The sequence below is a fragment of the Watersipora subatra genome, chromosome 10 (assembly GCF_963576615.1).
Source record: "Watersipora subatra chromosome 10, tzWatSuba1.1, whole genome shotgun sequence".
Taxonomy (NCBI): domain Eukaryota; kingdom Metazoa; phylum Bryozoa; class Gymnolaemata; order Cheilostomatida; family Watersiporidae; genus Watersipora; species Watersipora subatra.
This window is the reverse complement of record NC_088717.1, coordinates 47375476-47393928: the sequence shown is the minus strand read 5'-3', so window position 1 is coordinate 47393928 and position 18453 is coordinate 47375476. Positions and strand designations below refer to the sequence as shown.

General features: G+C 35.2%; 1 protein-coding gene across 1 annotated transcript; it reads left to right on the top strand.

The window, feature by feature from the left end:
* Positions 1–10259, top strand: LOC137406380 (neuronal membrane glycoprotein M6-a-like). Its single transcript, XM_068092956.1, has 5 exons — positions 1–163; positions 2441–2600; positions 5602–5779; positions 8675–8838; positions 9478–10259. Exons 1-5 carry the CDS (start codon positions 87–89, stop codon positions 9643–9645), a joined length of 747 nt encoding a protein of 248 aa, XP_067949057.1. The 5' UTR covers positions 1–86; the 3' UTR covers positions 9646–10259.
* The last annotated feature ends 8194 nt before the right edge of the window (positions 10260–18453 follow it).

The window sequence follows — 18453 nt, the reverse complement described above, 5'->3', positions numbered from 1 at the left end:
CCTGCTGGACACAAGTCCCTTATGCCTCTGTATTTTCTTTTCTCCTTCTGCTCGCTGGCATCGGTTCCTTTTGTGGGCCATTCTACATGGGTCTTGATCAACTGGAATTCTTTCTGCGCCAGTCTGATGGATTCAACTTGAATGAAGCCAATGACATCCTGTGGTGAGTTTGTCTTACACGAAGAGTGTCTCAAACTGGATGAAGTTTCCCTATCATCATTTTGCTAGCCACTAATGGTGACCACAGTCTATGGAAATAACTTGTGGTCACACATTATATTCAGTCATGTCTTGCATAGAATTTATTAAATATTTAATCTGATAATCTGACCCATTGGTTTAAAAACCTTCATCAGTCTCCTTCATGTTTGTGTCATTTCCACAGATTATTTTGGTTTGTGCCAAGGATTTGAAGGTGCTCCTAATTTGTGCAATCTTTTAACGAGTTTTCTATGACCTTCTTTGGTTGGCCAATTTGTTTAGCATGATATAAAAATTTGTTTAGCCTGAGGGCCAAAGTCTTTGACAATTACTGCAACAGATTTATTTTGTCACTTTCCATTCTTCTACATAAGATATCAGTTGCTGCGGGCTGCTAGTCAGGTACAATGTGTAACATCTCAAATGACTAACCACTTGACTGACTGAAATCATGATTAGACTGAGCTCTACATACGGTCGACTCAAACATAGTTTGTTATGAGTAGTCAAGTGTATTTAGACTAAAGAATATTTCAATCTAGTAAACATTGGGAATAAATGATAAGAAAAAAATGTTCTGCAAGTTGTGAGGCCGTAATAAACCATAAACCAAGCTCCTCAAAAAGCGTTACCATGTCAGGAAGTTTTGTGTTGCTCAGCTATTATTTGAGCTATTTTCAGGTGATTTTATTTCTAGCAAATAAACAAAATTTAGCACTTCAATAAGATAAATAAAATTAATTTGCCTCCACTCCAACATGAAGGTTATTCAGCATAATTTCAGTTTGAGTGGCTGTATGTGGATTTGAGCTTATTCGCTTTGTCCGCAGTGGCTCCTATCTGATACGAATTCTCTCGTTGTTGAGATCTTCATTTGCCGTAAAACTAAACTTGTCGTTATGCGTGGTATTAAATTAACTCTCTGTTCGACTATTAATTATACAATCAGGGTCCTCTCAACATACAGATTTTCCAACTTGTGATATAAAATTTTGAGCTAATTTTTGATTTTACGCCAAAAGTAATTTTCGATGAACAACTTTCAAAGTTTCCGGAAACATTGTAGTTTGATAAGTGAAAATGGCGAGGCTGGTAAAACAATAAAAATAACATATAAATAATATGATAATAACAAAAGTATATTAGTGTATTTAGTTTATGCTTGACTCGGTGTAAGTCAAAGAAAGATTTCCTATGTATCCGTATCACCACTTACGCATTGCTAAGTCTAAATTTCTGTTCGTGTTTCGCTATGGTGTGCTAACAATACAATTGGTTATTATTTTATTAATTTAGTTTCTCATATGAGTAAGTTTTGTTATTTGATTTTTCTTTTGTGCATCTGTTTTAGCTCTGTTTTTAATTTATTGTTTATGGTATTTACTTAAAGCTTTTGGGCTCAAAAGCGAATTTAACCAAACACTATGTACTCTTATATGAATATTTGCGTCGACATGCGATACAAAGCTCGGAATGAATGCATTCGTTAGGTCATCATTCGTTAGGTGCATCATAAAAGGCCATGACCTTTTTTTGGTAAATTTTGACTGAATGATCTACTCCTAATCGTCAGTGAGCAATTATTATTAAAAGTTCTGAGATTTAGGAAGTTGAAAGAACATAGCCCAGCTACTTTTGGGTTCATCTTTTTTAATGTAAATTTTATGCGCAGTTTAGTGCTTAGAGGGTACTGTTAATCTATATATATATTTCTCAAAGTCCATGTGTTGGAATTCCGTCTGTTGGAAATCCGGCTATAGCTATTATTAGAACAGCTGAGCTGGACAACAATACAGGCTCAAAGTCATGGCTTACCGTCGTTGGAAGCCTAACCTTCTTAACTAGCTTAGTGGAGTTTTCCATTGGCAATATGCCAGGCTACTAGCTTGAAAGGTACAGTTGTTTGACAAAGTTTTAAAACCTTTACAGTTGTTTTGATTTTTCTCTTAATTTATTTTAACTACACGACACACTTTTCTCATGTAGTTTGAAAGTTATAATGGCAAATGTTGTTATATGTTAAATACAAATCAATTATCTGTCCAAAGACTTCTATTACACGGGCAACGCCGGGTGGCACAGCCGGGTGGCACAGCTAGTACTCATATAATTTGTAGATTCATTGTGGTCTTTATCTTATTAGCCCTAAATCCTTAAACCATCTATGGTCTGTATAGAACATGTTTGTGCCATCCAGTCCCTCACCCACCTATTGCTTATTACTCATTTATTATGGTAGGTTGGGTGAGCTACGGGTTGTGCTGACAACAATTGGAGCTCTAACCGGTTGCATCGGTATCGTGTTGTTGATCTTCGGAGCTCTGGCTACAGGCGCTACTAGAAGAAATGTTTTCTCCGGAGCTAAATGCATTATGGGAGGCCGATGTTCAGCAGCTTTTGTAAGTTTCGTCAGTATGGTACCTCTGTTCAATCATCTTTATTATTTTTGACAATTTATTCATGTAAAATAAATAAAAGCTTTTTGGATTTTTTTGTATATATATAGTACTTTATTGGCAATAATTTCATTTCAAAAATAGAAATGTTTTTCAAATTAGGCCATACAACAATAGTAAAAAGTTTGCCATTAAAATCGAATAATTAGTTTGACAAATAGTGTTTAAAACGCCTTTCTCTGTTCAGAGAATGGATATTAGGTGGAAGATTGTTAAAGCAGCTAGCAATGATATTTTCAAAATAATTGTTAGTGGTTGTATGCAATTGTATATATTGCAGCTAGTATTCAGCTGGACATTCAGTTAGTATTGTCATAAAAGTCATATATTCATAAGAGTTACATACAATTTGTTGAATCAATATTCCATACTTAACTTATTGAAGATAGTTTCCTGTGATAAGATGATTTGCTAACTATGTTGATTTGATATTCTCATCATTAGCTGATTTTGATAAAATAAAACATCTTTTTATGTCGTTGTTTATTAATTTCTGAAAATTTTTTGGTTTTTCATAGCTAGCAGTTCGTTATCATTGCTACCTCCATTCAGTCAAATGCATTTAATCTTAGCCATTTTCATCAATTGGGTCTTCTGCGGTAATGTGGTCAAAAATTACTGCGTAAGTTTGCACTCATTTCTTCTGTTTACACCAGGCATGTGTAACACCCATGTGTGTGCTCTTTCGCCAATTACACTTCTTATGAAACGATAGATGATCAGTTTAATTTTAAAAATTAGCGAGTTTAAATAAATTCAAATAAAATGGTCATGTGACAATTTTAATAAATGAAAAACATCACAAAAGAGCATTCTTGATAGATCAAGAAAATTGAGAAGGTCTTCTAATTTTTATGATTAGTTAAAGATTGACTTGCAACAAAATTCACATTACAGCTATTTGATATCAAAAGATTCACCATGTCTGGTTCTGCAGTGTAGTAGGTACAAAATATGTGGAAATGTGATTACAAGCTCTTAAAAGCTCAAAAACAAATAGATAAAAAAACGGCCGTAAGTTGGAATCTCTTTCTTTTGATGACATTCTCAAACCTTTTGGTTATCGTTTTGACATGTGATATTATCACGTAAAATGAAAGGCCAATAAAAAGCTAAATAGAAAGCGTCTCGTAGCACTAGTTTATGACAAACACTTCGGGTTTTACCGAAATGCTCGTATCAAATATAGATGCTTGCTATGTTACAGTTTTGCTTCGGCTTGGTCTAATCATTAGTTGTAATCTGATCATGTGACCCATACTTATTGTCAAATAGCGCAGACAATTTCCGCACCATGTTTCGACTATCACAGGTTACCAACAGGCTCGTCATGTTTATCAGAAAATGATATGCACTTCTTCGAGTTGAGGTTGAAAAATTAAATGAATTTTTACGGTAGATTTTAAAAATCAGTGCTCAAAGTGACAGCATTACAATAATGATGAAATAGACGCGTAAGGACAATAGACGCAGTTTTATTGAATGTGTGAAGTATATTTGTGAAAATATCTCGACGAATAAGGTTGCATGAAAGTTTAAACAGAAGCCATCGTGTTTTGTGCTATTTGTACCATTTTGGTAAGGGATTCCAATCTACGGCGTTTTCGTGATGGCTATGACTAACTGTTCGTTTTTGAGTTTTTAAGAGCTTGTAATCACATTCCACATATTTTGCACCTACAACACAGCAGAGTAAAACATGGTGATTCTTTTGATACCAAATAACTGTAACTTGAAATTTGTTGCAAGTCAACCTTTAATAACAGCCACTACTCCTTTATAGCAAACTACCTAAAGCTTTGAAAGAATCAATGTGTGAAACATTCACAAAAGTTTCATTCAGTTGTCTGCTGTAGGGCTTCACAGTTTCGAAAAATCACCCGACCTGATATTGCAAATAGTTGATATTGCAGATAGAGATTGCAAATAGGGATATATCACAATATTATTTGGTAATAAACTTGTAAATTTTGTAAGTATTTTACGTATATTTTAATTCAAAAGGAAACTGTGTTGTATTTGTGATGATTAGAAGCATGTATTTCATGAATGCCCCAATGTGTGTGTCTAAGGCCATGGAATGAGGTTATTATAAGGCTAGAAGGCCCGTGCATTGTAGTTTCAATATCATTTGCCCTGAAAGTCATCAGACATGAGAAATCGATATTACACGATTATATTGTTTATATGATTGGCCATATTTCTTTAAAAGGTGGCAGTTTCACATTGCCTACCTTCAAAATCGCCACCAAACGATTTATTAGCTACATCGGGAAGCTCTAGTCTGTTGTTGTTACCAATTATATCGAATTCTTACGTAAATTGGTTTTCAATTTCAGTACGATCGTAAAACTGAATAATTTTAGTATTAATTTCTTAAATCTAAAAATATTACTACTTGTGCACTTGAGCTGCAGCAGTTCACACTTGCCAGAATTTAATGAAGTTGAAAGCTCTTAGATCATTTATTAGCTAATCAAACCTGCTAATATTTTGTGGACATAGAATCTGTTTAGTCGGAGTTGTCCTCTTATGCACTGCAAGCTGTATACAGGGAAAAGCAACTTTCCAAATACTTCAAATATGAAACACATTCAAATATTTTACCTACACTATTTAGCTAATATTTGTCTCTGTGTTCTTTATCAGTCTCATAAATTTAATTATTAAACATATAATAAAAATATTGGCTTGATTTTGTGTTTTTGACTTTTCTATTAAAGGTGCAGCTTTGAACAAATACCGGTAAGAAAAAATAATCCCCTATAATTTTGCTTGCGTAGGGAGATTTTCCTACAGTGACCTTTTTTTACATTATTTTTCTGTATTTCAAATTGTTAAAATATATAAATTATGTATTTAAATAAATAGATATGTATTCAGCAAGAGTTTTTTATTGTTTTTGGATTTGTGGTTGTCAAGCCGCCTAATTGATAAATTGTAGTGTCTGGTGGTAACCTATGTGGTCAACTTCGCTTGGATGCTCATTACCTCCGGTATATCAATTCCAATCATATTCTTTGTGATGATGAGGAGCATATGCGAGATGGAGTTCCGCTATAAGGGAACACAACCAGGAGGCTCAGGCGTTGCTCTCCATTGTTTCAACCTCTCCCGAATAGGTGAGATTTCAGGACTTGTCGGTAAGATCTCGAGTAGGTTAAAGAATCCTAGTGACGCCAAGTAACTTGCACTTCGACAATTAAAGATAAACTTGCGCGAAGTCTTAGTAGATTTTAGCAAAAACTATTGGAATTTTTCTATTATTTGCTATTGTTTTTGATGTTTGAGGTGATCTGACTGCCAGGGTGTTTCTAGATTAAAATCACTAAAACTAAAATGCTCAGATCGAGTGAAAGTGTAACGATGACGTCTATAATTGCAAAAAGATATACCGAATACGCTGCAATTTGAATACGATAGCCGACATCAACTATAGCAACGATAGCAACTAGTGGCATTATTTCGCATGTATTTTTCTTCTGAGCAATTTAATCGTGATCAAGTTTTGTCGATTTTAATCTTAAAACATTCTGGCAGTCAGATAACCTAAAACATCAAAAACAATAGCAAATAATAGAAAAATATCGATACTTTCTCATAAGATGTTCTAATATTTTGTGTAAAGTCATCTTTAGGATTTGTCTCAAGTATTTTAGAGCGTATAAGCCTTAAAAATAGTACCCTTGACATGTTGCCAAGGATTAACAGTCAAACACTGACCTATGGTTAATTTAGTCCAATATGTGCTCTGTTTGTTACTAACATCATATGTTAGAGCAAAGATTCTTATAGTGTTGCATTCATTTAATTTTATTCGTTCTATGATCTGTAACTTAACAATATATCTTTCAGATACCGTAAAACCTCTATTTGAACACCACCTTCATTTGAATTCCACCTCTATTTGAACCTCACCTCTATTTGAATGTCATCTCTATTTGAGCGCCACTATTAATAAGAGAAGGTTTAAAAAATAGAGCCCCATGTCATTCAAATAGAAGTTTTACAATAATCATGTATTTAAAGCGAGTTCCTTATATAAAACGGAGTAAAAATAAACTGCATTTAAAAAACCAAATAAATTAAGTAGTATTCAATAAAAAGAAGTTATTTCTATATTTTGATTATATTTTATTAACCTCAAACATTTAACATTTGAGGTTTGCTTTTTTAATTTCATTTGTGTTGGTATTTTATTTGTATTGCTTACACTTTTTTTTCTTCCTATCCATTAGATGTTGAAGATTTGGTTTAAAAAATGATCGGAAACCATTTTTCAATGATTTCTCTATTATCTTTGTTTTAATTTTAATAAAAGCGTTACTGTACTTTTTTCCTTCTGTCATGACTCCTGCTACTCACATTAGTTTAAAACTAAAAGAGACAGGTATAAAGCAATGTTCAACATTAATCAAGAACTTCAGCCATCATCTGTTAAACATTTTTTTATCTCGTGAAAGCATTTGCTCAAAGTTTACATCGCATGGGGAAAAAACTCGTATGTCGAGGTGACTGTACCCTGGGACACTTTTATTTTGCTAGTATTTAGTTTCGTGAATAGCACACAGAGTAAAATTTCGCTGCAACTTAATTTCGCTGCTCTGATGAGTGCGAAAATATAGTGATGTGAAAATAAATGCAGTGGAAAACACAGATTACATTCCTCAGGTCCAGTTCACTAATAAGAAAAAATTTTCAATTTGGGGCTAGTTTGTATTTTTAAATCGCAGGTTAAAATGTGCGGGTGAGATCGATAATTCAATTTGATCACTTGCTGCCATTTGTTTCTTGGACTATCAATGACGTCTAGGTCCCTCCTGCCGTGAATTTCACATGTCTTTCACACTCAAGTTCCAAGAAGAAGAAAATAGATAACAACCAACTTCACAACCAAAACTGTATAACGTGGTTGGACCTGGTGAGGGTTGATATTGTTTTGGTTGATAATAAAATTCATCACTACAATAATTATTATTCAATTTTATGACTTCACCTACCAGACTTTCATCTTCATCAGTTACAAATTCGGTGACTAAACTGATATCATCATCTTAATTTGCTTTGCCATGCGGCTCAGTCGGTGTATTAGCTATAATGAGTTTACCAGAAATTTCCCATTGAGCCCACCACACACGACAGTTACCTGCATTTCTATTATGACGATTTTATTGTGGATATCAATAAATAAAGCCATTTAACTTTGCCGTTTTCGCTCGTTCGTTATGATAGCTTAGTTTCGCTCATGAAATTTTCGTGAAAGGATGACTCCGCAAAAATGCTAAAGTTAGATGACGCGAATACATAAGTGTCCTAGGGTAAGTTGAGGTTTGACTGTATATTTATCTATTTTATTTCGAGGGTAAAATATCGGAAATGCAAACAGACTTGTTTTAGTATTTAGTGTAATAATTTTGTTTTGCATATTAACAAGTGGCTGCAGATATATGGTATGAAATAGCTATAAAAATATTCAGTTTTTTTTATTTCTTCCCCAGCTATCTAAATCTTGCTTTTTTAGATTGACAAATGCGAGTTAAATGCACAAAAATTTAGATAATTGAGAAAAGAAACTACATTTTTAAGGGCTTTAGACAAGTTGATATGTCATGTATAAAATGTTATGTCATGATATAGACTATCATGTTATAACATGTTGTTCAAACTGTAAAATTGTCGTGTTTCAATATAAAAATTCTGACCTATATATAAGTGTCTTTTGAGTTTTGGTTTGTAACCCAAAATAGTGTTCATCAAATAATCTTAATGGACCTTATTGTAAGCCAGTGTTTTACGTTTTGTTCTTTTTCAAGCTAGTACTAACTAGTACTAGTTAGTACTAGTTGTAGTTAGTACTAGTACTAGTTGTAGTTAGTACTAGTACTAGTTAGTACTAGTACTAACTACAAACAAACTGCTGTAGCTGAGTCAGGAAGGACTACGGCTTTACCACCCGGTGTGTATTAAAGGAGGTCATTTATTCCTTCTTGTGTTGTATCTTACCTTTGGTGATTTAGGCATATACTATCCGGGATACAACAAGGAGTTCCCTGACTTGTTCATATACGGCCCACACCTTTGCCGACAGTCTCAACTGACAGACATGTGTGACCTCGTTGCTCGAGAAATTCCCTTGATGAGCGCCGCTTTTGCTGGCTCATTCCTCATTGTCATCTCTATGGTATGTCGGTATCTCTATGGTATGTCGGTATCTCTATGGTATGTCGGTATCTCTATGGTATCTCGGTATCTCTATGGTATGTCAGTATCTCTATGGTATGCCGGTATCTCTATGGTATGTCGGTATCTCTATGGTATCTTGGTATCTCTATGGTGCGTCAGTATCTCTATGGTATGTTTGAGTTCAAGCTGTCTGTTTTGCAAAAATTTAAGCATTGTAAACTGTAATCAAGTTTGTAAATTTTAATCTATAAACATCCTGGCGGTTAGATCACCCCAAACATCAAAAACAATCGCATACGATAGAAGAATACTGTGATACTTTCTGATATAATCTACTAAAACTATGAATTTTTAAATATGACATTCATCGTTAAAGATGCAGTAAGTAGGGAATTTAGTTATTCGAATAATTTTATAGTGAATGTACACAGTATGTATGTTTATAGCATTGATACTTTATATACACACTTGCATACCACACTTGTGCATTCCCATATCTAAAGAACAGGTAGCTGAATGATATGACTCATGAAGATGATCAAAGCTATGGTTGTCTGCTCCTTACCCTTTTTCGGGATTTTGAGTTTTCTATAATTAAACTTTATTCTGATAATTTCCAACTCTTTTTACCATGTAGGTCTCATTCTTGATGATTGTCAGTGCCAACTACCAGCGTATCAAGACCTCCAAAGAGCTCTCTGACTACAGAGATGCCCTCGAACAAGACAACACTGAAATGGATAATATTATTACCAGCAGACGACAGTTTAATAGCTCCTACGCTACTGAGTCCGTCTTAACCTGAAAACATTTCTTGGTACTTCATAGACGTGACCTATATATCTCTACTACGCTTTTCATCTCGCTAGTTGACCTTCTTTAGTAACTGACACAAATGTCTGAGCTGATATTTTAGAGATTGAAATAGTCTCTTTTGGCTTTTGTGTAATGCTTAGGCAGCCCTTTTTAGACATATGGCTTATATAACTGACCTGATTATTTTTTTACCATGCGGAATGTTTCTGCGGAAGCCATTAGCCCTTCAGCTAATGCACCTGAGTGAAGGCGTGGCCGTGCACACGCACCCTGGGTTTGCCGCTTTATTTATAATTGGATTTGCTACTCAGGTTGATCCTTGCATTATACTATTTTTCTTGTGATGGCAACTTTTTACGCTTTTCATTTTCTACATTCCAAGACGTTATGTCAATCGATTTATGTTGTCAAACCAATTGTTTGGTTTTTTATACAATCTTGGTACATTCCGGCTTACTGGGAGGAGCTACGTAGAACTCACCATCATTCCTCTTTTAACTGTGTTTAACTGGCAAAAGTTTTAATTATCAAATAATTATTTTCTTAAACGCAATAATATCTTATCCTAAAAAATTTGTATGACAGATTGCATGCAACAGGAGATCTCAGCAGACATAGGAGAAAGGATAATTTGGTTTAGATCTGTATGATGCAGCAAGTTTTTTATTCCTCTTGTTCACATCCACTTTGCATCTTACACATGTAAGGAGTTGTCTATGAAGTCGGCATCTAACCCTTCCTACGCGTGCTTGTTAATTGTGTTATGCACATTGAAATTACCGTTCACCAGCTGAAAGGTATGATTTCAAAAAAGGATTAGCTGGGTTCATAGAGGTATTTCAGCATTGCTTTATCAACTCGTCCAAGATCATCTCATATAAAGATTCTAATGCTTTTAATTAGTAATGATAGGGCAATACTTGACATCATACCTTTTACAAGAGTTGTTGCAAGTATGACAGATTACAAAGCAACAAGAGGAAAATAGTTCACTGTGTAAAACTCTTTATTGCATTTTGGGGAGCAGTATTACCAGACTACTGATAGAAATCATGAGAATTGGTAATGTACATCTCACCCGTTTTCCTAATACTGTAATTTGCTTTTGTAGCGAACATGTCTGCATACTGAGATGCATAGACTGAAGGCATGGGAACTATTAAACTATCCTAACTAGAATTGCCGTCACATAGTTATAGTTTAAAGATCGCTACTTGTAATTACAGACTACTTTTATTCATTTGCAAACAAAAAAATATATTTTGATATAGTTTTTAGAAACGTAAAACAAAAAATCCACAACAATTTTTTGTATGTGTACACTAACAGCAGAGCACCTTGACCAGGGACATAGCACGAGACCTCCTGGCCACCATGGTCGTTGGATCGAGTCTTTGAGATACTGAGGAGGGCCCAGCTTCTGGTAAGAACTCGGACTACCGAGAGGAAAACTGAATGACTGAGAGAACAGTCGAGGAACCGAGAAGAAAGCCAAGGGACTGAGAAAAATAGAGCCTAGACTCCATAAAAATATAAAAGAAAGAGGAATCGTTCTTTGAAGCAGAGTTGTACTGCGCACATGCTCTCTGCATGTATGTTCTTTGTTGATTGCCTGTCATGCATGCATACTTGTATATTTATTCAGTAACTATATTTCATTGGCTCTTAACACTCAGTGTTGTTGTTTGGCTGTCTTGTGGAGAGTAAAGGGAACCGGCAGTTTCCTTTACAATACCAAAATAATATTGTTCATCATTTATTATACGCTCTCGCATAAATGTAATATAAAAAGTGTATTATCATCTTAGTGACTAAAACAACAATTTAGAGATTTTTATTGGTTCTTTCACACAAACATGGTGGAGAATAACGTTCAAGTACCTCACCTCATGTAGTCTTAGAACATATCTAGCTTCACAAGTTTGTTTCCAGACCTTAACCCCGTGGTATCCAGGCAAAAAATCAAGATATTTTGCCATATTTAATGTTTCACCTCAATTTGCAACAATTTTTACTTATATTATGTACTATGAAAATAAAAATTGCATTTTCACATCACATCATCTCTTATGATGTTTTGCGATTGCTAGCTCTGGTATGCTTAAGAAGTTCTAATTTGAAGGGAACTAAATAAAAACGGCCGCTATGTCACATGACATGCTGTAAACCAATCAGATCTTGTACCACTGTGTAGATGAAAGATTGAACTTTCTAGCGCAAATAGAGGTTTTACACTTAAATGCATATTTATGGTAGGGCAACTCTACAAAACTGTCGTTACATGCTAGATGCTGGACTGTGGTGCTTAAAGCTTGTGAATAGACAGTCAGAATCTGCAAAGTCATCATATTAGATGAATTCCTTTTATTCCAACTGTTAACCAGCTAGCGTCTAAACCAGTTTACGTACTTGTGGAAACAGAATTTGCTTTCAAATTTCCACCTTGCTCAATTTTTATCCAACAATTGATTTTGTAAGATCGTAGGCATTATAGTGTTGGCTCACATCCAGCACAGGTTAAGGGCTAATACCGATTTGATGAATAATCTCTATCTATTTTTATAATCTACTGCCTTCTCAAGTTTTACACTGATTATTTTTAGGTTCCATGCCTAGCAACACTATCTGGGCCTTTGTGGGCAGTTTTTGTCTCATCAAAGATGCTATCTTTCCTATGATTCACATCACCTGTATTTTCCCAACATACTGCGAAACTTGTGCTATCTTCTTCTGGATTTCTGTTTATTCACATTTGGAGTGTGCCAGCTGTCTAATCACAGTATTGTGAGCTATAGGATAGGGCACCTAAATTTTGTTGACTTTCCGTCTTAGAAATTGTTATAGCACGTACATAACAATGTTACATGATTGATGTTCAGGTATTATTTTGAAAATCGAGTATACTTTATCAAGATGCTTACTTCAAGACATCCAGAAATGCTTATTTTTTAGCATGAACAGACTCTGTGCTAGCATTGCCAAAATGAACAGCTTTTTCCTCATTGATTTGTCTCTTAGCGGAAACTATTAGTTCAAAGTGTTTTCAGAAGGGGTGAAAAGTTGATAAAGATAATGGTGAACTGGATACCCTTACAGAACCAAAAACAACTGTAAACCATTGCAGCATACCAGTGATATACCATGGCAGCATCTAGAGAGTGAGGGTTAACAAATCTATTTATTGATCAGCCATCACGCTATAAAAAGGCTACTCTGTCGTCACCAGTTTTTGCCGGCTCAATGTCATTTCCTTCCAGTCAAGAGAGTAAATCTAGTTCAGCAGAAACCAGAAATCACCGCAACACTTGCAGGCAGTCCTAGGCAATGAATGACATTTTTTACAATAAAACCACAAACTTAGACAGTCTTGACTGGCTTGACTAAGAGAAAATAGTCTCTGTAGGTTTTATGGTTGGAGCTTTGCCACATTTTTAATAGGTATTTAGTTTGGCTTTTGGCCAGGGTGGTCTAAATTGTGCTATTCAGAGTTGTTGTATTGTCTCATTGTAGTTTTCACAATGTTTACAATCGATACGGGCTTAGGCGAACCCTAGTAAAAAAAAACTGAGCGTGGTGCAGCAAATAGAACAATCAATCAGCACAACAAATTGTAGCTTGGCTTTGATTATTAAATATGTTTTTAGTTTTCCTTACTGCATGAGAAGTTAAGTCAAAATTATTTATTCATCAATAAAACACAAAGAGAAACTTAAAAAAGAGATTGCTAGAAACCCTCGTGTGTAAAATAATCTTTTTCCTTGAAAATACCTACAGTCTGTGAGTTTATGTAGTATACCAATGCATTATATGTGATTGTGGTGAAACACCATCATGCAAATATATGGGTTAGTCTCGTTTGTCAATGAGGAGCTGCCTGCATTTCCTATAGCTGGACTCTGAGTAGTATTGGCTATCAATTTCGTTTTTCTGTAACCATTTCACAGTCCGCATCCATGTATCCTATTGTTTGTCACTCCCTTGTTGTTCAATCTTACCTTCGCGTCTCTCCATCCCTTTGTTCTACTTTTTTCTCTTTTCTGCCTTAATCTTTGTGAGTCCCTACCTTGTATTAACACATCCTCTTAATAATAACGGCGTGTCAACTCTTTACAGTGCTATGTGCCAATTTCACCTAACAATATGTACAACTAAATGTAATACCATTTTTTTTGTTACCTTAGATGTTGAAAGACAAAAAATAACTTGACGAAAGATCGATCGTTTGATATACTAAAACTGTCTTATTCTGTGACTCTTCGAGCTCATTACGGTATTTCGTGTTAGTTTAGTAGTCATGTGACCAAGGTTATGAAGGTAAACGAGACAAAATTGTAACAACTCATATCCTAAAACGAAAGGTCATATAATGATAGAAAATTTGTTTGCACAATGACGATAATAACACAAAATGGCATCCTAACAAAATAAATGCTCCTCTACTAATCAGGCTTCTAACTAAATTTACTCTAACAAAAAGTTAAGTACATAGTGTACATCTCTTTCTAATCTTCGTAAGAATATAAAAAACATTGAATGAACTATTTGTGACTTTACATTCAATCATATAAGATGCTAATCGATCAGCATAGCAATACAAAACTTAAATTTCAAGAGTGAAATTATTGACACGAAACTTTGCACTTTGAACACTTTGTCTAAGATACATCGAGATTAAAAAAATAAATAGTTTCATTTATATTTTGCCTCTTTTTTATTTTTGGTTTGCGATGTTGAACAACTTAACTCATGCTTTAACATGGAAAGGTGGATAAAAGAAGCTGATTAGTCATCAGCCGTTTCACTCAACTCTTAGATACAGAGAAAACGCCTTGTTGAGTCATGACTGTAGACCAGGCCTGTATTCACTGATTGCAAGTTGGGGCGGCTAATGTTAGGCGACTAGTTATAAACACCTGGGGGTGTGGAGGCGGGGCAAGGTAAGCCCCCAACAGGTTTCTCTCATGTAGGTCTCAGCCGGGCCTCTCATGTAAAGTCTTTAAAAAATTAATTGGAAAGCATAAACATTTTTCTATTTTTTGAGATTTGTTTTGTTTTAGTTGATGTGACTGCTGAGACGTTTTTAGATTAAAATAGGCAAAACTTGACCGCGGTTAAAACGCTCAGAAAAAAGACTTTTTTGGTGTTTTAACAAAGATCAATTTTGCCGATTTTATTTTAAGTTAATCCGGAGGTTTCCACGCTTTCGATGGGACATGGCAAAGCAGATGTTTGGTAAAACTTTGACCTTTTGCAAACCTTTATAAAAGTCGTTAATAAGAATATTTTACTACTGATGACGATAATAATGACGCCTAGAACTACTACAGTTGATGTTTGTCTCTGTGGCTTGGAATAAAGTGATATTCTACAGCGATGAAAACCGTTTCCATAGCCGTTGGGAAAATAACTGTTCGAGTTAACGAAGTTGAGGTCATGCTATCTAAAGCAATTTATCATTGCGTGGGAACGGATCAAACAAATCTGTTTGTGTTAACCTGGCGTTCAAGATGAAATGTTACATTTTATCCGAGGGTGAGTTATTCGAGTTTGACTGTACTTAGCCGCAGAAAATTCCTAAAAAGTTGGGGCGGCTCAGCCGGCCAGCCACTCCAGGGAATTCGGGCCTGTTGTAGACTAGTTTCTTTGATCGAAAAACATCAATAGAACCTGACTGCTAATTCACCAAGCAATAAGAGTTGCACGCCAGCTAATGCTTGCTAATAGAGATAATCAATTTAGATAAAATAAGCAAATTCCATTCTAACCAAATAAATGACCTTAGAATTAACCCAAAGTTGGGAAGAATTCCATTTTCTCTAGCACTATATTCATATTTATCTGCACTACAATGCTATCTTCCTTATTTAAAACTTGCTACTTGTATAATCTGAGTAGGGTGAACTTTGACTACATTGACACCTGAGGCCAAGTCAGCTATAAGAAACTTTTGAAAGTCATGGAAGTTGCGTGATGTCATGGAGATTAGTGGGCAAACAATATAAATAACTTACATGTAGCTAAATGAACAATGACTCCATTTAGGTATTTGAATTCCACAACTGGAAAAGCAATTTAACCGAGTTATCTAACACGGTGCAGCTGACCTAACAGGAATTGTTGTTGTGAGTGTTAATTAATGAGTAGGCTTATGGATGCTGGTAGACTATAAGGATTAGTGTTTCATGGTACCCTTTACCAGACAGATGAGGTAAAGGACAGGTGTTAGAGTAGGATAAATGCTAGTGTAGACAAGAATCTGTATAGATGTTGTGGATAAGCATTGGAGTATTGAAGTTTATTTATTCTTGCTGAAGAGGTGGAGAAGGTGAGAACTAAAAAATAGTTGAATGAAAGTCGTGAAATGAGTTATGCAGTGCCTTGAAGTGATTCAGTGTAGCTAGTAGTAATGGAGTTTTATTATCTGAAGCTTGTTTGTTGCAAGCATGGTGATGATTACTGAAAAGAGTTTGTTGAGGAGATGAGCTTGTGCATAGCCTGTCTTGACAAACTGTTGTTTTTGCAGAGTTGTTCCCCGTCGAACGGGCGAGCAACACAACAGCTTGTCACAAGACGTACTGCACCTGATGCATCAGCTGCACTGAAAGGGAGTTGTTCTCTTCCGTCTATGCGGCTCGGCTGCGATGTTATGACTGTCGCTCCATTGGTAATCATAACGAACTTCGGGCAAAAAATTTTGTAAAAAAAAAAGATTACAGTGTTTAACCAAAAACCAGTTTTTGTTGTAAACTTTATTAAAATTTAAAAATAAAATAAATTGTAAATAAAATCCATACGAACAAATAAAACTAACTGATACAAAAATACAAATTAAACTGAAAAAACAAGAAAAATTTTTCGGATGACATCAATTCGAAATTTTTTTCAAAAAATAACATTAAAAAATGCATTCAACGGGAATGGACACGCCGACATAAAACACAAATGGCAAACGGACTCTGTCCTTACGGGCTTATTTCACATCTACCCATTGATCACTTGACATTACAGCCACTTCCAATTAACAAGAGAAGAACTAGGAACACTATGTGACCTATTGACAGGTCACTGTGCCCTACAACTGTTTCAATACAGAGCTAAACTAACGTTCAGCCCAGTCGGCACATGTTTAGAAGATGAGGAAACAGTATTACACTTCCTCTATCACTGTAAGGACTACAAAGTAGTCAGAACTCGCATAAGTCCAGATGTAAACAACTGGCAAACAGTTATTGAATACATAAGTCTTACTAAAAGATTATCACCTTGACTAACCCCACATAGATGTGCCCTGGTCAGGCAAAAAATGGACTATTACCTCCACCCTGGATTGGCTATCAGTGAAATCAGCTACATAGTCATGAACGGGTGCTTGAGGTTTGGGTATGCGGTGACTACGGCCGCGGACACAGACCAATAAGAAGGACCTGAAATCTCATCAAAGACCCGAATACTCAACATAGTAGTAATATATATAGATACTCAAACCGAACAATTTCATTATATAGCTTTAGTGCAACAATATATTCATTTTTATTAGCATATTATCTGACAATCACTTAGCGCATTTTTATCAAATGCCACATAGAGTAATACATTACAGTACAAATACTCATATATATTATAATATAATATAACAGTTTCTTTTTATCTTGCCTGCAAATAGAGGCGTTGTTGTTTTCTTAATTCTATACATAAAATAAAGATTTCTCTCTCTCTCACAAATAAAACTGACTGATATATATATATATATATTTCTTTATTGAATTAAACAAAGAGCCTCTTTTTGCAGGCAGAGGAAAGACCTTAACAGTATTTAAAAATATAGATATAAATGCAATAAAGGGATAAATGATAATGACAGATTGTCTTCTTAAAATATCCTTGAATTTGCGCGTCAGTGTAGATTGCGGTGCCCAGCCCCAAGACCCACCCGAGACAAGCCTGCAGCGCAGCAAGGTCCAATACGGGAGGACACGAGACCAACAAACGACGAGGGTCGAACCATTGCACTGACTCCATGTGTGCCTGGATGTCTGGCACAAGTTATATCCCTGTTACACATCCATGCGAGCGCGAAAACTCGATACTTTACTTGAGTAAATGATCTTATATAGTATGATTTGAGAAATCATATTAACCTGTAATAATGATTGTGTAAAGAGTTACTCTACACTTGTCTCTACTGATAGGACATGTACATTATTTTATTTTATGTTATTTCATGTTGAGTACTCAAGATTTGGTTTTGCCCGGGAAGGCCATCCTTGTTAAAGGAGTATTTTGGGAGCACCAAGTAGCATTTGCACGCCCCCGTCATTCCCCGGTCACAGTCCAACCGCAAAGGACAGCGAGCAGCGCCCCAAACCCGCCACGAGTCGATCCTACTGACAGAGCGCACAAATAACAACATGTTTAGTCGCTGTTGTTGCTTAAGTTCTCAAGTTCTACTAAAGTTTACCGCAGAGGCTCGTCGCTGGTTAAACGTTGTAATCTTATTTTTTCTACATAAGTTTTTGCGCGAAATTCGTTATGATTACCATTGGAGAGTTATATAAGGTAACAATTTTCGTGCTGATCCTTGGTAAGATCCTTCTAGAGTTATCTCAGTGTACGCGGTTTCGAATTATATATATACATGTATATAGCTCTAGCACAATAATAAAACTCAATTCGATTTTTAATGAACAAAGTAGTAAATTTATAATTAAAATGTTATTTGATTAAAAAAAATAAAATTAAATATTTAACTGATTTCTTCTCAAAAACAGTACTTTTTACCCAAAAACAAAAATTGTTG